Source organism: Thermobia domestica, chromosome 6 (assembly GCF_964235325.1).
Source record: "Thermobia domestica chromosome 6, izTheDome1.hap1.1, whole genome shotgun sequence".
Classification (NCBI taxonomy): Eukaryota; Metazoa; Arthropoda; class Insecta; order Zygentoma; family Lepismatidae; genus Thermobia; species Thermobia domestica.
The window spans coordinates 196,409,151-196,434,825 of NC_137459.1; the positions used below are offsets into that span (position 1 = coordinate 196,409,151).

At 35.1% G+C, this 25,675-nt stretch overlaps 1 protein-coding gene across 1 annotated transcript in view; it reads right to left on the reverse strand.

Moving 5' to 3' along the window:
- Nucleotides 1–301: 301 nt before the first annotated feature.
- Nucleotides 302–25,675, reverse strand: part of LOC145688385 (methyl farnesoate epoxidase-like) — a 76,841-nt gene continuing 51,467 nt past the window's right edge. Inside the window, exons 4-8 of the mRNA XM_081762556.1 lie at nt 23,527–23,635; nt 22,268–22,448; nt 20,103–20,217; nt 17,275–17,413; nt 302–7,110 (exon numbers count right to left, since the gene is read on the reverse strand). Of these exons, the coding sequence (XP_081618682.1) occupies nt 6,929–7,110; nt 17,275–17,413; nt 20,103–20,217; nt 22,268–22,448; nt 23,527–23,635 (726 nt within the window). The 3' untranslated portion in view covers nt 302–6,928. The remainder of the gene's footprint in view (nt 7,111–17,274; nt 17,414–20,102; nt 20,218–22,267; nt 22,449–23,526; nt 23,636–25,675) is intronic.

Genomic DNA, 25,675 nt, shown 5'->3' on the forward strand with positions numbered 1-25,675 from the left:
GTCTCCCTTTTGTCATTTCGTCAGCCAGTGTTTCTCCTCACTCCTGCACAAAAACACACTTTACGATTTGTTCTTGTAACAGGTGGGGCAACTTCATGATGCTATTCTAGCTACTCTACCAGGCGCAATTAATCTTGTAGCGGGCGTTAGTTGGTTTGCCTAACTCACGGACTTTCTACTTCAAGAATTTCTGTGGCCCGCTGTACACATTGATATTTACAAAGTATAAATAAACTCTCATGTATGTTAAAGAAATTATATTTATTTTGAATAAATCAAGGTTATTTTTGTAATACTTAATTACAAACATCAAATTCCAAATAAGATTTTTAGAATTAATAAGAGTAATTTCCGACAACTAGGATATTTGGCGGGATTATTTTCAGAGTCTCTTAAATCTTCACTTCTCCATACGTTTAAATACAAAATCTTTGTATATTTTACCATAGATTGTTGGCAACAAAGCCGTCAGAAAGTAGGTAAATGAGTATTAGAATATAGCTAAAAGTGGATCAGTTCTTGTAAAATTATGGCTAAATTTAAAGTTAACATAATTTTAAAATATGGAATGGAGAACATTTCGTATTTTTACTGAACATACCCAAATTACACCGTGATAGACTTTTCACATTCTAAAGCCAACCAATTTTAGCCTTAGTTTTAAAGAACTTACAATTAATATATTTACAAAACGCTTTGCATGGATCCTTGGCCAGATATTCTAAACATATTGAATTATTTCATCAGTTCGCAATTCTTTCGGTAATGTTGATTATATCAGATGTATCAAAAATCCGGCTCTTAAGTCAATATAGAAATAATAAAGATAGGAAATGGAACCAGGGGGAAGTTGTTACAGATAAGAGGGTTTCAATCTACTAGCACTAGCCCCGCACTAGTACGATGTCCTATGTTAAATGTAAAAGCAAAGTTTCCAGTTGAGCAGACTATCCGAATGGAACATAAGAACAAACAAAATGAACCTTGTTGTGCGACTGAACCTAGAACAGTTCGAATCCGTTTTCAAAAATGATTTGTTGCTGGTATGGTTAGGGACCAAAGGAACAGTCTACTGAAATGGCAACATTGCTTTCTCATTTAACATAGGACACCTTACAAGTATGGAGTCCAAAAGGGTAGTGCAATTGAAAAAAAAAAATATTTTCTTTTATTTAAAGAAAACAAACAGCTATTTCCAACAACTTTCACTTCTTCCATTTTCTCGTACCTGTACTCATAACGGATTTCCCCTTTGGCTTTGGACTTCTCATTCATCAGTATAATGATACGAATAATGATCGAGAAAAAGGTTACAAAGCATACAACTTTTATGTTACTCACTGTAACTTAACGAAAACTGATTTGTAAATTAATAACATGTTTGTCTTGGTGCACGTTTAAAGACTCCGGATTCTGATCATGAATACCCGAAAAGCTAACATAAAAATGATGAATCGTCGGGAAAATTGGTCAAGAGTAGAAGTTAGGTCAGTCGTGATATTCCTATGGTCCAAAACCATTACACCTGCTGGCATTCATAAGCAGATTGTAGAGATGTACGGGGAGGACTACATTTCAAAGCAAAATGTAAGGAAGTAGTGTCGTGCCTTTAAAGAAAGACAGACCAATATTGTTAATGACAAACCCGGATATAGAGATACGTATTTCAACTACTGACGTTACGTTTGGAACGAGTAAAGCACCCCTTCTACAGCCCTGACCTAGTTCCATTGACTTTCTCCTTTTCCTTGTTCTAAACCAATAAATGGCTGACCACCATTATCTGGCATGTGATTATGTCAAAACTGCTACCTCATGATCGCTAATAGAACTTGATGTGGACACCTATACAATGGTATAGGAAGCTTTATCTGCCGTTGTGGAAAACGATTGAACAAAAACTGTGACTACATATCGAGGATTATTATTAAGTGTCCTATTAACAGGTGTGTTGATCTTCCAACTATGTCTTACACATAAGCCATAATATGATTCGTAAGCTTTTTTCGACCACCCCACGTACATTGGTGAACTAGTGCAATCCTCACCTTAACAAAAAATATTGTGGAAATACTAATATACAATTCTATCATCATATTGTATAAACTATGCATTGAAGTTACATATTGGATGAGAAATATTAGAAATCACGATTTTCCATTACATCATGTCACGTATGCGAAATGATACATGTAAGATACATAATATACATTATAGATTACTACGACACACTACGAAATTAACAGTTATAATGGTAAACATTTAAGCTAATAGCTAAACTACATTTTACTGACTAAAGACCACGTAAAAATGGCCACATTTAACCATAAAATGGCTAAATTGGCAATATGTCATGTGAATGATGACGTGAACCTTAAATACACAATAAAGTTAGAAAAAGATTTCGGGTTGGAGACTAGGTCAACAGAGGAACATATCAAAGGTCGAGTGTGAAAAATATTGGTCATTATGAATTTTAAGTTTTGAACATTGTAATTTAACCAGATAAGTTAAAATTAAAAGATTACAGAAATTAAAGTTCTTAAGCATTGCATATTGTGACTAAAACTAGTTTGAGAAGAATATAAGAGAAAGTTAAATGCATAGGATTCTTTCTAGTACAATTTACATATGAACAGATTTTAGGAACCTAATTTGGTTACATATCGTTACATGATTCCAAATTTAAATAATTAGGTGAGAAAATTAATAAATTAGCAACTGTTATAATTTCACTATATTCAATTCAGTTTCTGAATTTTGGGAAATGATTTATGAGATACCTAACTAAAAGGAAATTATAATAAATGGTTATAATTATACCTATATAAGAACATGGTTATAATAAATATTTACTAATGAACTTGCACGAATGTTTTCCTTATATATCTAGGTATTATAAGTTTAAATACTGTGTTCTAAATCATTACGTTTGTAAGTTACATGCGATTTTCTTTAAAATGGCTTAAATTTTGTGCTAAGTAACCCCGTCTTATGGTACTGTTCAAGAAGATATCAATATTATGTAAGTTTTTTTATTTTAATTTCCATGCATAATATATTTTTCTGGAATTTAGTTTCGGATTTTATTTTCAAACTATTATTATAAAAGGTTCCCTAGAAGAATGAACACGTTCTTGGAATTACCTTCTGAAAGTTTGTCACACTGCATAAGGGCCTATCCGGTTTGCCATAAGAAACGGAATGTCACGTGATCAGAGGGTCGCAGTGGCTCAATGGTAGAGCGTTCACCTCTGGTGCTTGGGGTCCCTGGTTCGATCCCAGCCCCCGCCAAGTGAACTTTGTGGTGGACAAACACCGTGTGCGTGGGTTTTCTCGGGGTTCTCCCGTATACTCCCACTTTCTTCATTCCACCATTTCATTCATTACTCATCATCACCGTCTCCTTTAGCCTAACCGGCATAAACGTGGGACGTAAAACTCAAAGATTTCATTTCATTTGTCATGTGATCAGGTCACCTTGGTAATTCAAAGAAGATGCATATACTTTATCATTATTATTGATTTTACTCAAACAACTTGACTTTTGACAATGTTCTATCCATATTTATCCTACGCGCTATACATTGTTTTTAAGCTCTTCACTATGTCTTTGCAATAAGCTTTCAATAGTCATATCCTCATTATAGTTTTTGAGATATGTGGATGACTTCATTTTCTCCTCGATTTTCCATTGATTTTAATGTTAATGTTTCGTGATTGTTTATTGTGTTCCATCTATTGTTGGACAGTTTCTTTTCTGAATGTAGAATCTGCATAATTTGTTCTATATTTAAACTGAATTTCAGCCAACTCCCTCTTTCGGTTTTTGAGATAAATGCAGGAATTATTTGTTTTTCATTAGTTTTCCATCGACATTAATGTTAATGTTTCTTGCTTTTTGACGATGTTCCATCTACCTTAGGGCAATTTGCTTTTGTAATATAGAATCTTCATAATCTCTTCGTCATTTGAGCTGAATTTCAGCCATCTCCCCCAAAGTCTGTTCACATCATTGCAACCTCATATTCCCTTAACCAGAAAAGTTATTATGATTTTATTTTAATTAAAGTACTCTTTAGCTTTCGTCAGAGAACTTTATTCTTACCACTGCTAAAATGGCAGTACAAAATACTACCAAATTTTATTCATTTTATTATTACTACTATTATGAAGAGGGAGCTTTCCTTTTTGTGTCTACAATTACATGGGACATATCTTTTTAAAAGTTTTTCATTTTCCTTTTATAAATTACATAAATTGTATTCATTCTTAAATAGAAAGACTTATATTCCATTATTACAGAAAAAAGATCTCATAAGCAACATGAAGTATCTTGTCTTTGGAAAGATACAACCCCAGCTAAAACACGTGCAGTTCAACCTACATGTTAATCAGTCGGTTAGAACTTCTTTTATATAGAGAGATAATTGAATACAGAGATGATTTAATAGAGAGATAAACCAATAAAACAAATAAGATTCTTATAAAACTTAGTACATTCCATACTTTGGTAAAGAAGTAAACACTCAAATATCATTCACATTTCTAACACTGGCCGGCAAGGGTTTTGTGACATGGATAAAAATAACTTATTCCAATTGTAGTTTTTGAGCTGAGTACAGATATGTAACTGAAAATTTTTTACCATGTACTAGATATCTGTTATTTTACTTTACAAGGTTCAAAATAAGTGATATTTTGACATAGACTCTATGAAAAATATTTTGCTTGCATGATGGCAACACTGAAAACGTCTCATAGTGCTTTAACCAGTAGTTTCACCGGGTAAAAGACTGGTGCTGTTTTTCTGCTTAACAATGAAGAAATCTTTGCTCCTTGCTAATTCACCTGGTATGTTCTGCTACGTGTGTGGACAGTTTGTTGCAGCGCCGTTCAATGTCAGGACCATTCGAAACTGCATGTTATTATTTTGGCTCTCAAGTTGGTGATCAGGACAGGAAATAGGCACTGCACTTAATCTGTATAACATGCTATATTAACTTAACTGAGTGGTTAAAAGGAAAGAACAAACATCTGTCTTTCGGCGTTAAACTCATTTGGAGAGAACTTACAAGTCATCTCATGGACTACTATTTTTATCTAACCAAAATTGACGGTGTTTCTAAGAAGAAACAAAGTAAAATAGAATATTCTGATGTTCCGTCAGCTCTGCGGCCGGTTCCGCATAGCGGATATCTAAAAATTCCTAAAACACCATGTGAATGGTCAACATTTACAACCCAAGAGGAGAATTCTGACCTCAGTAAAATTGCTGAGTTGGTTATGTGTGATCCTACTTATGACCCTGGGATGAACAATGTGTTACATCACATTGAGCAACAGAACTAAATGATCTTGTTCGAGCCTCTGCCAGTCCAAAGAAAACGCTGAACTTTTAGTGCCACGTTTGCAAGAACGGAATCTACTGGCTGTAAGCACTAAAGTGTCACTTTTTAGAAAGCGCAATGAAACGTTGTCGTCGCACTTTACCATGAAAAGTTCTCTTTGCTATTGTAATTATATTAATGTCCTTATGAAAGACTTGGGACTCACATATGATCCACATCACTGGTGTCTATTTATCGATTCCTCGAAGGACAGTTTGAAGGCTTTTCTATAACACAATGGGAACAAAAATGTCGTCAATTCCTTTAGCACGTTTTGTAGACCTACGAGAATCTTACGAAAATATGGAAAGAATTCTCATACGCATATAGTACAGAAAACATAGGTAGCATATATTAGCAGATTTTAGGTTGTATGAACATTGTTATTTAATCTTCAAGGAGGATTCGAGAAATATTGCTGGTATCTCTGCTTGTGGAACAGAAGAGCAACAGAGAGGCATTATGAAATAAAAAATTGGCCTAAGAGGAGAATTCGCTCCAGGTGGAGCTAATACCAAGTCGTAGCCATTGTTTGGCCCTCAAAAATTTTGTTGTCTCTACTTGACATTAAACTAGGACTAATGCAAAATCTCGCCATAGTAATGGATAAGGAAATAGAAAAATTCAAAAACCTGAGGAAATTTTCCCAAAACTTAGTGATGCTAAGTTAAAAGAAAGAATTTTCTTTAAGTCTGAAATCCGAAAACTGTTTTATATTTTGGAACCAGACTTTCGGCTAAGGAACTCGCAGCGTGGAAATCCTTCGTATCTGTGGTGAAAGGTTCCCTGGAAATCATAGGGAGAACACTTGACAGTTATTAGTTCAAAACCTTCTGGTAAATTAGAAAAATTTAGGATATCGAATGTCACTAAAAATTAATTTTCTCCATCCACATCTGAACTTCTTTTTCAGAAAACTTGGATGACATCGGTAATTAGCAATTGGAGAGATTTCAACAGAACACTCGAGTGATGGAACAACGCTACCAAGGAAGATGAGATCAAAGGATGATGGGAGATCATTGTTGGTTTTCCAGGAAGAAGACTATACAACACAAAGGAAGAAAAACCTTTAAAAGATGTTTGGACTGCTGCTGTCATTTCGGGAACTTTTCACTGTGTTCCAGCTATATTATAAGTAAACTTTTTATATTTATATGTAAACGTATTATTTTATATTATATTCAAACTCACAAAATTATAATTATGCTTAATATTTTGTGTTAACGTGGAACTGTGTATGCGTATTTTTACATGCTCTAGGCGTAGGGATCAAAGAAAACGTAAAATCATTACTCAATGGTCTTTCTAATAAGTCAAATCTATACATAAATTATATGACAGTGAGAAAAATAGGGATTATCATAACAGAAAAACCTTACATTTTGCATTTTTTCCTAGTTCATATCTAAAATCAGCATCCCAAAATTAGTATAAAACATTACTTGCTTTCCATGTTATCGGAAATTGTTTCAAAGTTGATGGCCAGTGTTATTATTATTTTCCAACGTAATAAGTATTGATATCACCTTACACTTCTAGTTTCTTTCTTCTATAATGACGCGGTACGGTGTTGGCATGTTGATTACTCTTTCCACTGGTTGTTTTGTTGGTTTCTTACCAATGGGAGAAGCGCTAAACGTAAACTTCTGCAGAAGAATTGTAAAAAATAAAAATAAAATCATCTTTGCAGCACCTTCTCCAGGACAACGTTTTTTACCTGAAAACAATCAAATAAACAATTTTGTCACTTTAGTTTCTTCATTTAAAAATATGAATTTATATTAAGGTGACCAGAAATCACGCTTTTAACAATATTTTTCTATTATTTAGATTCGTTTGGTGTCCCGAAAATATTTCAAATGGGATGGAAATTTATTTAAAATACAGCATCCTGTTTTTGGCTCGTAATTACGTAGTATCTATTTTAGTATCTCAAGACCCTCTTAACTTAGGAATATGAAACTGAGTATATTAATTCCTCATTAAAAGTAGACGATGACATGCTGCAGCGGTTCAGAAAATTTTGTTTCAAGAGGACATTTTATATCTATATGTATATGTATTACACATACATGGATATGTGTATTCTCCAGTATAAGTCTGGAACACCTTATGCAATTTCCCAAACTTGGTACACATATGACTTAAGAGTTTGAAACAAATACCGTGGGCGTAAAACACCTTAGCATCTCTAGGGTGTAGGAGATTGGGGACACTTAAAAATAAAAGAAAACGATCAATAGTAGCGTCGGACCCATAGCTTTCTGGCTCGCTAAGATTAATTGTGTCACTCCTGATAATGTACTGTTCGGTGAAGACAACTTTATCACCTCTAGGGAAGTAATTGGAGGTAACATGTAAAAATAATGACCGACATTCTAATTCATAGTTTTAGGGTTTGCTGAGATGAATAATGACCATCTCGGTGTCACTTAACTCCAAGTTCAGCCCCATCTGCCTGATGAGTGAAAAATAAAATGTCTAAAATGACCAAGAATAATGTTAATCTATAGTTAATGGAAACGTAAAAACTGATTGGTGGCATTTCCTATGGTATTTATGACCAAGTTTAAGCAAGAACGGGCATATTAGCTGATCTGAAAATCGACAAAAGCAACGACGAAAACTTGTCTTGTACGTTTACACTCATACACAAACACTAGGTAATACCTATAAGTGTCTCTATGTACTGTATATTAGGGTGGAGCGAAAAAATCAAATTTTCGAGTATCGAATTCTAATAGGGCTCAAAAGTTGCGTATTCGCATGCTAATCAATGGAAACATACCGAAAAATTCACACTTTGGATCTTGAGTTTGCACAAACGGCCTAAAGTTTGAAAAAAATTACATAAAACACCAAAATTTACCTTTATGCAAAAAAACTCAGACTTTCTATTATCGAATTCTAACAGGGCTCTAAAACTGTGTATTTGAGTGCTAATCAACAGGAGAATAACGAAAATAACCACACTTTGGATCTTTAGTTCGCGCAAACGACCTAAAGTTTAGAAAATGACATAAAACACCAAAATTTACCTTTACGCAAGAATTAATGGATTAACTTTTTTGTTTCATTTCAATAGCGTCCAACTACTTTATTTTAGTTGTGGGAGGTCATGTTTGTTAATAATTTGTTAATGTGAGTGATTTTATACATTTTATCTTCATAATGATTGAGCAGCTCTTTGCCCATTTCTCAACGCTTTTTTCCCTGGAAATAGCGAAGAAGTCATCACGAGGAGGTGGCTGTAATTCGAGTTCCACCCACACTCTACACAACTCTCCAATCAATTAAAGTGTGCTAAATTGTGTTGATTTAGTCAAGGATCTTTGTCTTAAATTCAGATTTTAAAATTAAATTTTGGCATTGTGAGTCTTGAGAGCAAAGTTGCTCTATAGCCATCTCTGTTTTCTTGTCCGCACACTTTTCCTGCAGACTCGGTGACAAGTTCGACACAACTTTCTACTTTCTGAGTATGGCATGGATAATTTAAGAAGTCAAACTCAGGAGCGGATTTGTCATGCACAAGTGATAAGATAGTTTATGTTGTCAAACTTTCGAGCACTGATGGGGGCGACAGCTTACATTTTTTTCTCCAATCTATCAGCTCACTCTAGTCCGTCGCATCAAAAGTTATTGAAGTTGCCATAAATGTTCTAACAGATTTCCTCTTCGGATCTTGATTTCTTGCCTCTAGTACTCTTCTGTAACCCAACTCTCTTACGTGTTGTCTCTTATCCACTGTCATAGCCAACAATATGTTATCTTGATAACAGAAGAACGCGTTTCTCTCAATCATAGGATCGATGATTCTCTTAATGTTGTTCAGCAAATGTCTAATTGCTTGAACTACCTTCAAAATATGTTTAGGTCCATATTTCACTGACTGATATCTCTTTATGTTGAACCAAATAGGAACATATGTCTTTATAATGTAGTTTACAAGCACTTTGAGTTCGTTTGTAGGATTTGTTTGAGAAACGTACAACCCTAAGACCCGGTTTGCACATGTCAGTCATTGGAAATAACTGAGAGGTCCAGGATCTCTTATAGCTACATCTGGAGCACACTGCCCTGTCTGAATTGCTCTCTTAGAACCTTTATGGCACTTTCAGTAAATTTTGATGCCACTGACTACAATGAGCCGGTAGATTGAAGAAAATGTAAGCTGTCGCCACCTCCAGTGCTAGGAAGTTTGACAACATAAACTATCTTATCAATTATGCATGACAAATCTGCTCGTAAATTTGACTTTTTAAATTTTCCGTGCCATACTCAGGAAGTTGAAAGATGTGTCAAACTTGTTACAGAGTCTGCAGGAAAAGTGTGCAGACAAGAAAACAGAGATGGCTATAGAGCAACTTTGCTCTCAAGACTCACAATGCCAAAATTTAATTTAAAAAGTCTGAATTGAAGACAACGTCCTTGACTAAATCAACATAATTTAGCAGACCCTAATGGATTAGACAGTTGTGTAGAGTGTGGGTGGAACTCGAATTGCAGCCATGAGTTCTGGGCCATTTCAAGAGAAAAAAAACGTTAAGAAACGGGCGAAGAGCTGCACAATAATTATGAAAATAAAATATATAAAATTACTCACATTAACAAATTATTAACAAACATGGCCTCGCACAACTAAAGAAAAGTACTTGGGCGCTATAGAAATGAAAAAATGTAATATGTATATTTCTTGCGTAAAGGAAAGTATTATGTTTGTGTCATTTTCCCATTGGTTAGCATGCGAATACGCAACTTTTGAGCCCTATTAAAATTCGATACACGAAAATTTGGTTTTCTCGCTCGACCCTAATGTATATACTTTCCAACCTAACTCTGGGACGCCTGCTATAATTTCAACCAAACTTTTTACATATATGAGTTACAATCTAAACAAAAATACTGTGGGATAAGTGATTTATATCACCTCTAAGGATGGGGTGCGAAGGAGTAATACTTAAAAAGAATCGAAAACTATTAATATTAGTATCGAATCCTTAGTTTCCAGGGTCACTGAAATAAGTAATGACAGTGAGTTTCTATTGGCATGGAGGCTGAGAAGGAATGAAGAATGAAATGTTCAAACTGACTGAGATTAGTGTCGAATCCATAGTTCTTTTACTTTCAATAGGAAAAACCGCTGATCCGTTTGGATTGTCTTTCGTAACATAGCCGATACCCATCTCAAGCTAAGTTTGTACCATGTCAATTTCATTAGAAGTCATATTGTAGGGGGCGGAGTAGGGTGTTTGAAAATGTATGTTGAAAGTGGAGTATCTTATGATTTCTATCATTACGTTGTCATTAAAATGTTTATCTGAAGAGGGGTGGGAATTAATATTTCCCATAAAACCATTCCCCTCATGTGAAGGGCATTCAGCTAGTGTCTTAATAAAATACAAATGTTTGCGTAAGTTTTAAAAACAAGAAAAGAACGAAAAAGAAAACAATGATATATGAAAAGTTTATTTTTACATTGTTATGATTTTTTAAATGTAATATCTAGCTAATTATAAGGTAAAATTTGGATATTTTTATCACAATTTATGATTTACAAAAGTAATACTTATTTCGTGACCAGTTGGACACAATTTCATATAATGTTTATTTGCGTGAGTTCAGCCTCTTTTAACATGTAGCTACCAAATATTCAGAGTACTTTTTCCACAGTTTTAAATTTCAGTGATCACAACTAACAGGAAAAACTACATACATACATCCACATACACACATATTATATATATATATATATATATATATATATATATATATATATATATATATATATATATATATATATATGCACTTCTACAAAACTGGTACCTTAAAATTTAATTAACAGCAATACTTCATCTGTATAGTTGTCGGAAACAGGAAGGTTTGCAACAAAAATTAAGAGTATAGCAGATAATTTGGTGTAATATACTGCGGCACGTATGAATGTGGTTCTTGGGTGGCGTGTGGTCAGGGACACCTGCGGGGGCAAAAGGTTGACAGCCTAGTCAAGATTACACACATAGTATTAAGAACGGTTATTTACGCACATATCTCTATTAACTGGAATAAATAAACTATATAGTACTACAAGTACTATAGTGTGTGAGGAAGCAATTAGTATGTCTTGTCTTCTTCTAATAACTGATCAGCCCTTCGGAACTAGAGCAGACAGCTCTACTTGCACCCACTGCGGGCAACAATGCTTGTAGTGTACTCAAGCACATGTTTTGCTTACTAAATATTGTTTATAGTAAATATAAATTGCATAAGTGAGACGTAGATGTGGTAATATATTTAGCAGTATGCCGAAGTTTTCTTTTCTCTGCAAACTTATTATTTAGAAAACATTAACCTAAGTTTCCTGAAACGATAAGTAATGGCACACAATTAAAATAATTACCTTTTTCCAAATTTCAATTCTCCAAACCTCGAGCGAAATAGAAAGCTTCTTTTCCTTTAAAATAAATCCCTAATTAATATTCGCTATCAAAAAATACAAAGTAAATTGTAACTTAAGTGTTATAAATATTATTATAGCAATGCATGCTATTTCTTTTCTCAAATCTTTCTTAGCGATAATGTACTTTAGACCAAACTAATAATAATGTTCCGTAGGTAGTGCTCTGACAAGGGAACATTCTGATTTGGTGAATTTAATTGTTGAAAATGATTGCTAGTACTGGATTCAGCACGAAAAGAAACAGAGAAAAAGAGGATGTTTAGTAACAGACAGTATACAGGGTGGGATATAAGTGAGGGCAAATTGCGAAGGTAGAAAGTAGAAAATGTCTAGAAATGACGTTAATTTTGAAACGAGTAGAGAGATTAAGGTCAAATGTTGGACATGAGAGATGCATGTAGAGCTCCACTGAATAGATGTTATGTGAATCATGGGGAACATCTGAAAATCCACCATATTGGAGTTTACGTAAGAAGAATATAGGGAAAAGGGCCATCTGACATATGGCTCTTGACGCACACCGTCTATTGAAATCAATAGTGACCAATATAGTTTGAGACCTCTGTTTAATTTCAATTGTTATGGATCTTAAGAGTGGTTGTGTGGTTGATACAAAATAGAGACAACAGTAGGCACATTTGAAAATGATAAAGATGGACAATCGGGTTTGTCACAGCTGTTACCGGTATTGAAATTGAAGCAGTAGTCGACAAGTGTTGTGAATACGTCAGGTACTGTTTGAAAATATCCAGTTTTGTAGAAAGCATATCTAATCATAGCTTGGACCTTTGGTGCTGTAAACTGGAAGTGGGTGAGTGATTGGAAGTTAATGAAGTCGTCCCGTTGTCATATTTTATTTATTTTATTTATTTATTGAACAAATTCCCAGATACAGCATAACTTTGCCATTTTACACAGGGACATGCTAACAAAAGAAAGAAAAAAACAAGACAACAATAACAATAACATAGGAAAAAGAGTGAAAAAGTAAAACTATTCCGTTAAAACTCGTTTAATTACTCTTTCAAACACTGGGTAGCTGGAAAAAATGTCCACATCAGTTGTTACTTGATTATAACAGTTTGGTATTCTTTTAAAAAAGAGACCTCTGTATAATAGCCAACCTAGGACGGGCAAGATGGAATAGATGGGTATTCCGGGTGATGCGGGAAGGGACACGTAAGGATAGTACCTGAAGTAATATTTCCGATCTTAAGTTTCCATTAACTATTTTATGTAGATACTTCAGGTCAGAAATAATTCTGCGTACTTCAGGAGTCTGAATATTAAGATGTCGCAAGAGTTCCTTCTTGGATAATGATCGAAGTACAGGAACACGAAAACGGACTATAGCGAGGAAGAAATTGAGAACAGAATCAAGTCTGGAGAGATGTGTAGGTGCTGTCATGGCCCATATGGGAGAGCAGTATTCGATCTTGGGCGCTATTAAAGTTTTATAAAAAGTTGCTAATGAAGAAACAGTGCGTAGTTCGGTGAATCGATAAAGTGGTCCCAACATGCGCATTGAATTCTTTAGTATTGAGGAGATGTGGTCAGAGAATGTGAGTTTTGAATCAAATATGACCCCAAGATCATTGTGACTAGCAGAATGTGTGATAGGGGAATCGTTGATATGGTATGTGCAGGGAACTGGAGACTTTTTCAAGGTAATAGTAATACTGTCACATTTCTTACTGATGAGTTTCAAGTGCCACATTTCACACCAGCTTATAAGGTAATTTATGTCGTCCTGTAGAGCAATTGTGTCATGGAGACACGATATTTCTCTGCATAACTTACAATCGTCAGCAAAAAGCAGAAGGCCACTAGGTTGAGCTGATAAGTGCGCGTAGAGATCATCCATATACAGGACAAACAGTAGAGGCCCAAGTACACACCCTGAGGCACCCCTGAGATCACGGGTTGGGGGTTAGAATTCGCCCCTGAAAGAACAGCTCTCTGTTTACGGGCTTTCAAGTAGCTTGTGATTAGAGAGAGAAATTTACTATGTACATTAAATCTATTGGAGAGCTTATGAAGAAGATAAATGTGACTGACAGAATCAAAGGCCCTCGAGAGATCAAAGTAGATAACATATAATTGAGTATTGTTATTCATACATTTGACTGCACAGGAGAGAAGAGTACTTAAATTTGAGAGACTTGAGCTTTTCGGTAGAAAGCCGTGCTGAGAACTGTGGATGTAAGGTGAGGTGAATTTAAGTAGCCTGTCTTTGATTATTTTTTCGCAGATAATTGATATTACAGAAAGAAGAGATATTGGCCTATAGGAGGATATATGATCTTTAAGTCCTGATTTATATATTGGGGTCACGTGAGCTAGTTTCCAACTGGTGGGATAATACCCTTCCTTGAAACATCTATTGAATAAGATAGATAGAGGAACCGCTATAACTGAAGCAGTTTTGTTGAGAAAGAGAGTACTAATTTTATCAGGTCCAAGTGATGTATGTGGAGATAACGATAGCAAGAGAGTCAGAACTTCGCCTGGGGTGGTAGAGAGATTGGATAAGGTTTCCGAACAGATGGGGCAAAGAGGGGGAAGATGGGTTGTAGAGGGAAGGGAAGTAAATGTTTTGCAGAAGTAGTTATTGAAGAGGTCGGGTCTTTGATCATCACTCGCTTCAGTATTTTCATATTGAACTGTTGCCGGTATCCCCGGAGATTTTGTTCTAGACTTAATTACAGATCAAAAGACTTTAGGGTTACTAACAGTAAAATCACCAATTGAGTCCATGTATTCAAAATACTTATGCCGCTGTACCTTGTTGGCAATACTTCTAATTTTAGCAAAGCTTTTGTATGTGTAGTCACTCGGATGTGATTTCCATAGAGTACAGGCAAGCTTTTTGTTTTTAAGAAGTTCACGAAGTTCATTGTCGTACCAGACCAGAAACCTATTCGATTTTGATGCTTTCACCGGCACAAAGTCCTTTATGGCTGAGTGGGCAACAGATGTAAATAAGTCCACAGCGTCGTAAACAGTTCCTACCCCTAACAAACACTAAGGAAACAATTCAATAGCACGGCAGATGTCACCCCAGGGGGCTTTCTTCCAAAGAAGTTGTGACCTACTTTTGAGGGGTTGGTTTGTAGTAGTGGAGGAGAGGAAATCGAAAGAAACATCCAAGGAATCGTGATCCGAGAGAAAAAGATTTCTGCATGGGACAACACAATGAGGCTCTAAGTTAGAGAGAATATAGTCAAGATTGCTATTATTGCGGGTATTATGCATATTATGTTGACCTAGACCATGTCCATGAATAAAATTGTCCATGAAATAACTGTCGTTTCCATCTTTAGCGACGCCATGTTTGCTGTCCTGTCACGTGATGGAAAGGTTGAAATCACCCAATAGGATGACGTCACCGTGTGACAACACATGTAACAGTGAGTCACGGCAAGCTTCTAAGATGTGATTGGGGGTGTTCTTGTGCGACCTATAGAAGCACCCAATAAACATAGAACGACGCTTTGGAATAAATACTTCCACCCAAATGAGTTCACAATCCCGTTCACAATCCCGTCCCATTTTGAAGTTTGATGACAAGAAAACGGTGTCTGTTATAAATTTACGAAATTCTTATACGGGCGGTAGAAGAACACATCCAACGATTGTATGACTGACGTGAAACCATCAGGGATAAGGAGTTGAGTAAGTCCTACATTGTCCTGTTTCTGACCATCTTCATTGGTTCACCATGAATCAGCGAGGAGAATCAATTTTATCTGCTCTATAGAAGTCCAAAAAGTCAGTCATGAACTCTTTTAGGTTGTCCTTGGTCACATTTACACTTTTACCAGCATATGAACGAATATTGGGTGGATCGGGTGGTTTGTTGGTGGAAAGTAGCCTCATTCACGTTTGTGGTTGTTCCTCATTCAAGTCATCTTTACGACAATATTGCTACATTGACATAGCGTGGAAGCCCCCTGTTGCAGACGTTTCAAACTATATTGGCCACTATTGATTTGAGTAGTCGGTATGAGTCAAGAGCCATGTGCCATGTGGTCCCTTTCCCGTATATTTTTATTGCGCTAATTCCAATATGGCGGATTTTCAGATGTCCCTCATGATTCACATTACGTCTATTCAGTGGAGCTCTACAGACATCCCTCATATCCGACATTTCACCTCAATCCTTCTACTCGTTTCAAAATTAACATCTCATTTCTAGATATTTTCTACGTTCTATCTTCGCACTTTGCCCTCACGTATCTCCCACCCTGTATACGGTCTGCTACTTAACACTCTCTTTTTCTCTCCGTGTGCGTGGGTTTTCTCGGGGTTATCCCGTTTCCTCCCACTTTCTTCATTCCACCATTTCATTCATTTCTCATAACCACCGTCTCCTTTAGCCTAACCGGCATAACCGTGGGACGTAAAACTCAAAGATTTCATTTCATTTTTCTCTTTTTCTCTGTTTCTTTTCTTGCTGAATCCAGTGCTAGCAATCATTTTCAGCAATTAAATTCACTAAATCAGAATGTTCCATTGTTAGTATTGCCTTGAGGAAACAACGTAACTTAGACCCGAGTTGAAGCTTTCCATCTGTAGCGCTGCCAGCTTACCTCATGCTTCTTACAATATTGTACTTTGGCTAAGTTATATTCTTCTGTTAGCTGCGTTGTTTTTCTCGTGCTATTCGGTAAATTTGTGCTTCAAAGCTATGTTAATTGTAGTAGTTTAGAGTCAGTACCGAAGCTACATGAGACGTGCATCAGCAGTTTAAAGTGGATTCCGAAGCATCTAATGAGTTTAAATGCTGTCCCATCTGGAATTGAGAGCTGAATTACAATGATTTGGTGGTAGTTTAGTTCCTAGTTTCATTAACACTTTTTACAACATATTAATTTAAATTCGAGTTCTAGTGCTTTATCTACTGTGCTGCTGATTTTGCTCTGCTCATCTGAAACGCTAGACTAATAGGGCCTTATACAGAGTCGTTTTTACGTATGATTAGCTTCATACTAAAGGCCTGACTACAGCAGGAAACACGTTAGTCGGACTCTTTAGTATGGCACTAATCATACATCGAACGACTCTGCATAAGCCTTATAGACTTCAGTTATAGTATTATCTGAGTTGACTTGGGATTTTCGTGCATTCTTCACGGCAACAAAATTGTTCAGAAAGAGGTTATAGTTTTCTTTCACCTGTTTTGCTATTTTTTATGTTTCTTGCAATCGTCGTACTTTAGAGAACTGTTATGGTGTTGTGCCTTGCGGTAGTAGATTTGCACGTACTTATTAACATCATGTATGTTTAGCTACATCTAATTTTAGAGGAGAAAGGAGTGCCTAATTATAGTTTGCAAATTGTTTCAAATTGTTCGCAAACATTATTTTAAAGAAGTTTGAACGTAGTTGCATTGTCAATAATTCAGATTAGGAGATACCCTACCTTTTCCAAAGAAAAATGTGTTTTCTTGGTTTACAACTTTTCCTTCATGAAGAAATCTTTCAGGCCTGAATATCTCAGGGTCTCCCCAGATTTCCTTGTCCATGTGCACACTGTATAAATTAACCCACACTGTTGTACCCTATATAAAAAAATAATAAGAAATTGTATTAGATGTAAGTCATAAATGAAAATTTATTATCTACTGTCTTTTTAATATGAAGAGTATATGAGACTTGAAGGTATAATTTAACATAGAAGATTGGTCACATATGTATTTGTCGTCAAATCAAATTGGTTTCACTCATTTAAATGCTTTTACAAGCAATATCAAAGTAAGTTAATATTATAATTAAAAATGTATGAAAAACTATCATCTGAAGTTTTTTTTCAAAGAGATTGGTTTACCAAAACTCCTTTATATATTTACCTTATCTATCCATCCGGGAGACAGAAATCCCAAAAACTGTTTAATCAATCATCACCAAATTTGGAAAGAATGTAAAGGATCAAAAGTTAGAAACGGAATTCGTTGTCGGAGCCGATGTTCAAACCAGAAATGACAAAACATAAATTTCCTCTTTTAACGTTGATTGTTATTGAACTGTGCTGTTTCCTGCAATCGATTAATCATCTGAGGTCTGAATATTTTAACCTTTGTGTGCGCTGATCGTTTTGAAAGCAGTTTGTCACTTTTCATTGTTGAAAATTGTGATCTTTGCCACCCAGATAATTCTTCTGTTCGGCGTTCTGACCATTTTTGATAGTTATCTTACCTAATTTGTGAGCAATCTATTTATTGGGAGTTTTGATCGTTTTCGAAATTGGGGGTTCTGATTGATTAGGCAATTGAGCGTCTTAATCATTCTTGTGAGCCATTTGTTCGATTTGTAAGTTGAGCTTTCTTCGATGCTAGGTGCTGGAAATGAACACTGACAACTGTCTTATGTGTTGATCGGATCTGTGCCTGAATTTGAACCAGCTCTCATAAAAGAGTAACCGTCTGACAATCTGATAACTGAATCTGATTGTCGATGCGAGGAATAGTGGACAAATAATATTCCTATATCTATGCCTGGTTCTCTGTGCTAAGATCATTAGATGAATAACGTGCTATTACAAAAACTTTGTGATATTCTCGATGTCAGAACAATCTGAACTATAGCTCCATACTTTCAGGCTATCTTACACAGGTTCCTTATGCAAAAACAAAGGTGCGTTATTTATCATTCGACACCTTCTTGTTATTGAATTCCTAATGACAATCAAGTTTATTTTCTAAAGGGATTATCACAAAAATAACTAATAATATTTGGCAGAAAACAGACATGATAATAGAAGTTTATCACTTTACATGATTTTATTGTGGATGTTAATTCTCATCATGTTCATAATCTACTCACTCTACGTGAGTTCGTGTTACTTGCTATTACTTGCGTACAGCGAAGGATACCTGTCTAGCGGTAGAAGAGTAAACGTACAATAAATTCAAATATTTTTGTATGGGACAAATGTTATTCTCAGAGCTCTAAATCTAAATTTCTCTTATCTTTTTGTTACTGCTTTTAGTTTGATTAAGTCAAAATAAGATAAATCTAATGTGCTTAGGAAACCATAACCTTACGACGATAAGAAAACATGTTTTCGTTAATCATTATATATTCATAGAGGCTGATAGGCTACTATATAGACATCTTCGAAGTGTTCACTTTCAATTAAGAAGACGTTTTGTAGTTGTATAAAGAGTATTTTTATTACATTCTTATTGAGTCACTTTCCAGAGATTGTGTGCACACCTTACGAGAAGAACGACGAAATTTCAGAAGTCGATCGACACAGTAGACGATTGGATTAGCATCGGAACTCTTCTCTGGCACTGGATTTTTGGTGAACGGAGCAGCAGAAATTCCTGCTCTGAGTCCCATCCATCTATAGAGTTTCAGCTAAGATTTGACTGTGTGATTGCACACCTTATCCGATACGGTTCTTCACCTCTGTACGTAATTTCTTTAACTTTTGCAAAATCTGTCAAATAGATTTACGTTTCGTCTACAATGGCTGCAAACTTTAACCGATCTCCCGTCCGGTGTCATTCATATACCTGTAGCTTTCTGCAAATTGTTTTCTTGTTGTACTACAAAAATCGCTATTAATAACTGATAAACAACGATAGTTGCAGACTCAGTTGAAAGATAGTAGCATCCATATTCTTACCTCTCCATATTTTAGTTTCATATTACTCATTTTATGTTATTTGCTAACTGTAAACTGAACGAAATTTTTCGCTTTCAGCACATTTACGTTTGCCATGCAATTCGCCTTGAACGTGGACATAACTTTTCTTGAACGTCATCGTCAACGCTGGGTTGAAATACACGAAACCAGGTGGGTATAACCTGGTCGATGGGTTCTTTGATACCGTCAATGTCTTGCTTCCATGCAAAGTCGATAGTTCCAGCTTCATTAGGATCCGTTTCGATGTGGCCTTGTCGTGCTGCATATAGTCGAATTGTGATTTTCAAAGTGGAGCATGTAACCTTGTTCATAGCACTGTTTAGCTATATAAAAGCAACTGAAGTGTGCATTAGAAAGTACTACAATACCGCCTTCCCAAAATCTTGCAACTAGACTACATTTTAATTAACATGACTGCTTTGTCAGGAGGATTGCCAGAAACTACTTCACAGTTTCTTCTCTGTGAATGCTCTCTATTTTGCATTTTGCATTTCAACTGCATAGATGTCTATAAGTCTCTGTATATGAGAAAACAAATGTTTTCAGAGTACTAGCATTATTTACTGTCAATCAGTAGAAAAAAATTATCATATTACCTTCGGAATTACATAACCCATAATTTCTACATCATCTAATGCAGTACGGTTTATAACATAAAATACATTGGCAATCCGTTGAATCTCCAAAAGTGTAGCTGTTGTGTATGGTAATCTGTAAGATAAAATAAGTGCAAGCAAATTACAATAAATGAAAATGGATATACGCAGAACTCGAAAAATTTCCTTGTGACCAAGGTGCCAATTCTCAAGATAAGGCATCACATACTTTTTGACACATAGCCTTTCATATTTTGCCCACAAATTACATTTACTGGTATAAAACTCTCGAAGATACTAGAGATTAAGTTTTACAAAGTGATACTGTGTATGTTAGGTCCATATGCACATTTGGTAGCCTACTTTGAGCACTTAAACACCAATCGTTCATTGCTCTGAATGGATCACAATTCCCTAATGAAGAATCATTTACGTTAATGTCCATGTACTGTTCGACCCAATTGATGATCTCAAATCGTTGTTTAAAGAGTTCATACAAAACATTCATATATTGAACAACATAAAGCAATACTCGAAATTCAAAGGAATTAAATATAAATGAGATTGAATGTAAATGGAAAACTTTAAATTTGATTTCGAATTTGCTATATAACTTATTTTATCCCATTCGAAGAATAATAATTACATTGTTACCAGTTAAAAATTGAGAATAATAACGCCAGAAAACATTAGGCTCCAGACTTGTATATTCAGTCATCATGACAACCTTGAGCCCGAGGTTTTTCGAGCCTTTGTTAAAAGTAATTACTTTATAGACAATAATTAAAATACGATATCTCGATCGGAGGAAATGACATATACTACAATATTTAAGTAAAGACTACTATGCTTCTTTCACGATTACCCCTTGGAACCTTATGAAGAACTAAGGCCCAGCAAAGTATTTCAAGGCTTAAATCACTCGATGATAAGAACTCGCAAAGGGCCTCGATCAATATAAATTAAATTAATAGTATCATTACGGTTTATTTTTTGTTAATGATTTTTTTGATAATGTTCATTCAATGGAGATTGCTCTAGAACAGTGGTTCTCAACCTAATTCCAATCACGACCCCATTTTATCACATCCAATTACAAGCGATCCCCTTATAATTTATGGTTTTTAATAATCTTGTGTGGAATTGTTAATATACCTATTGCGGAGATCTCATGGTATCCATCTGTTTCTATAATAGTAGAATCAATTTTTTGTGTATAGTAGATACAGTAACTTCCATAAAAGCAAATGTATTAAAACCAAATTTCATCAGTTCATTCATATTACAAATATCAAATCCGATCTGTCATACGTTTCAAAATGGAGGCCGTCTGAAAATTTTAAAATTCCAAATCTCCCTTACTTTTGGGTCATAGACCCTATGATTAAAAAATAAAGTGATTTCTAATTTTGGTTTAAAAAAAAACTTGGACAGTTGCTCAAAAGATTATAGAGTATTTTAAATGACTTGAAAATGTGCATCACGAAGATTGAAGCTTACATTGCCACGCAAGTGAAATCACACCATGCTCAGGTATTTCATTACTTTCAATATTAATTGTATTTCAATATGCAGGTTTTGTTGTATTTCCATTTTTCTGGTATTTTAATATCCAATTCTCATTAGTTTCATATCGTACTTCTTTTTTAAAATTGATTTTTAAATGACTTTGCACCTGTTGAAAATCTTTAGTAGAGCTATGTTTTGTTGCTTTTAACAGTATGTATGAAAATAAAAATATGCCTGTCAGAACAAAATTCAAAATAATATTTAAAAATATTTTCCGGCATTTGATTCTAATTATATTTATTGCTTCAGCTTATCTTCGCGACTCCAGGTTGAGAAACCCTGCTCTAGAACATTAAAATTTAGTTTAAATCCTTACAACTGGCATTTACAGAAGTACACATGAATGTCAAGATAATAGAAACAATTGTTAAAAAAAACTTAACAGATTATAATGGTGTTAGACCACATTTAGCACTCAGAACAGCTCTATGTTATTTCTGATATACAAGGAAATTAGATAATTTCACAAGAAAATTAAACTGATAGACCACAGCAAAAAATAAATTTTAATCTTACATATTTTCTTAGCTTGTTTCTAACTGTTCTTTAATATTTCGTTATACTGTGTAGTTTGATTTTGATTTATGTATTCATACCTGCTTCTGTCTGAAAATGATGGAGTAATATCCCTCCCAAGTACATTGTCCATTTCCTGCTGGACTTTTCTTTGAACTTCGGGGAACATAACCATATACAGAAAAGCAAAACTTAAGTTATTGCTTGCAGTGAAGAGACTTCCATCATATAAATCATAGCACATATCACTTATGTCCTCATCTGAAAAAATCGATGAAAATTATTTTCTGTGGTGAATGTTGATTAGTGTGTAACATACCTTTTCAGCATCCAGGCTACAAAAGGAAGAATCTATTCTTCAAAGTGGAATACTTACTCGGACTTGTATAAGAAGAAATAACCCAAACTGAGACTTAAGATAGGAATACACTCATAAAAATCATTGGATTAGCAACTTAGACGTGGAGGAGTTTCAATGTGAAGAAGCTACAATGGAAATAGGCTGGAGATCATTAAACAAGTTCTAGATTTGAACCTTTAATAATGTGCTTTTATCTCTATATCCTTTGGTTACAATACTGTAATGTTTACCAGTTATTAGAGTAAGTTTTCTAAAAGTTAAATTGAGAGGGTGAGTGCATCAGTGGTCTAACCCACATTTTTAAAAATGGAGAAAAATCAAGTTAAACTTAAACACATGTGTTTTTTTGTACAATGTATGACACATTCAGCCACTTGTGTTTGCTTTTGTTATATTGTACAAAAAACCACATGTGTTTAACTTGATTTTTCTCCATTTTTAAAAATGTGGGTTAGACCACTGTTGCGCTAACCCCTCAATTGATATAATAATGCCCATTATCCTCAAAATATTAATTTCTAAAAGCATCAATTTCTTCAACAAACGAAAGCCAGAAAATGTCCAGGAGAGATGAGATATCTAAACAAAATCAAGAAACCTTATTGGAGAATACTGAACATGGCTTAAAGTATGGTTTTGACATGCTGTATACCTGAAACTTCCCTGAAGGATTTAACCACCAGTATTCTCCCTTAGTACGGCATTATCTTAAACTTTCGGTAGTTTCTATCTCAGTAACCGGTTAGATAAATATTACTAAAATAAATCGATCATTGTAAAGATTTGTCGTATTCCGAAGAGTAGCTTCTGGAAAATAAATCCAGCTACTTTATGGAATTGGTCACCAGTGTGTAATACAAAAATTTACCTTATATTATGAACTATGGTCACAATACTTCTAGTCATTAATCCAGGCTCAGTTTTCGAATGTTAATCCTACTTTACATATTTATTTCTCAAATTATTACGTGAAGTTACCTGTTAATTTGAAATTTGGGTTTTCATTTCGTTCTCGTAGAACGCCTTCAACAAAGTTTTGTATTTCTTTGTTCTTTTGCACTGTAGTGTAGCATCTTTGAATGAGGACCTGCAACAAAAAGAAATTTACATTCTATTGTGAAATGAAATTTTTAATTTATTGCCCGTATTCACGCTTTTTGGTAAAGAGAAAAGGTGAATGATGATTGTGGAACTAAAGAAATGAACACAATGAAATTAGTAATCCTATTGCTACGATGGTATTAACTACAAACTCAAATATTAGAGTGCTAGCCGCAGATCGTCATCTCTCATACGTGACGGGGCAGGTAATGCCCAGAAATATGTATAAATAAATAATAACGAACTCAAATACCGTGCATTCTAAACAGGAACCATTTAACCCAGAGACTAATCAATGTAACAATTTGATTAGTTGTAAAAATGCATTGTATATACATATATATTTTCTTTTGGTGTTTTACTAATCGGCAGCATAACAACTAAAATAGATTAATTGGGAGAGAAAATAGTGTGAACAGCCAATGAAACTTACAAGTTATTCTCCTAGCTCGCAAATGTTATATATAAGCCTTCTTCCTGACACGACGTACACATATCGTCCCTCTGGAGACAAAGGGGGGTATCTCATTTTCTTAACTTTTCCAGGAGACAAGTTTAAACCTTTTCTCATTATTTATTCTATCGTCTTCTCTTAAAATTTAGTTTGATCTCGTAAGTTATATACCTGAACGAAGGAAATCAAACAATTTTGAAAGAAGACGAAAGAATGATTCATGGGAAAGATCTAAACTTGTCTCTTGCAAAATTTAAGAAAATCAGATACGCCATTTTGTCTTGAGAGGGACGATATGTTCTATAGACCAGTTCTTGCTACAGACGCTCCAACGTACAGACGTTTATAGTTACCATTGCATCCGTGGGTGCAAAGTAGTCAGTCTACACACCTGGAAATCTAGTTAATATCACATTCGAAATTAGGGATGGTACCGAGACCGAGACTAGTCTCGGTCTCGTCTCGGTCTCGTCTCGATATCAAGACGAGACCGAGACCGAGACGGACTTTTATATATCGAGACGAGACCGAGACCGAGACGGACTTTTACATACCGAGACGAGACCGAGACCGAGACGGACCTTTATAAATCGAAACGAGACCGAGACGAGACCATGGTCAGTCTCGAAAGTCTCGGTCTCGTCTCGAATGTTGATAGTTATTTTGCCTTTACTCAAAATTTGTTTCGTTCCTGTATGAGATAATATGGGAACGGTTGACTGATGTACAGTGTCGTATTTAGGGGGTGGGTATCCACTGCTGTTGTATATAATCTCTCTCTCTCTCTCTCTCTCTCTCCTATATCTGATACATTGAACGATTGTTAGATAGGTAGACAGATAGACGTAATATATATAATATATATAGGGTGGCCCATTTTAATCTTTCCACGGAAATATCTCGAAAACGGTTGAACATAAATGAACTGAACAAAAAATAAATTAAGAAATACCATTGGGCAGATCGAATGGCGATATCATGGTGCCCCCCCAGGGCCGCTCTTCAAGGGGGCCCGGGTCCCAACTTTAAAATCTTAAATGAAAACATGGGACGAGTGACAACTCGTTCGATAGGTCTTTAAAAACTAAAAGGTGATGTGACAAAAGATTTTTCATATCGGTCACCGTATTCAAAATAGCCAGCAAGATATGTTACCTGCATCAGATGAACGTCCAGTAGCACTAATATAAAACGGTTGAAGATAACGGGTGAACAGAATAAAACTCCTATAGGAAATCACAGACGGTATTTATCATTCCAGGACTCGAAAATGTTGCAACAGAGGAGAAGATGCTTAGAGTAAAAGTGCCATAATGTAAAGGAGGAAATCTATTTCCTAGAAAATCATCGTTCCAACGTCGTCCGTAAGTGGGTGAAGCGGGACGGGAAGAAACGGTGAAGTTGTAAATGAGAACCTTAGTTTTTGCAAATTGTATCTACACAACAAAATTATCTAAAATGTGATTTTATAACAGATAGGTGTCTGTAATAGAAAAAAGTAGGTAAAATTCTTGTTAAATATTACTTTCCATTTTGATTGCAGGCAATGATTTGTGCAAAAATGAATTAACT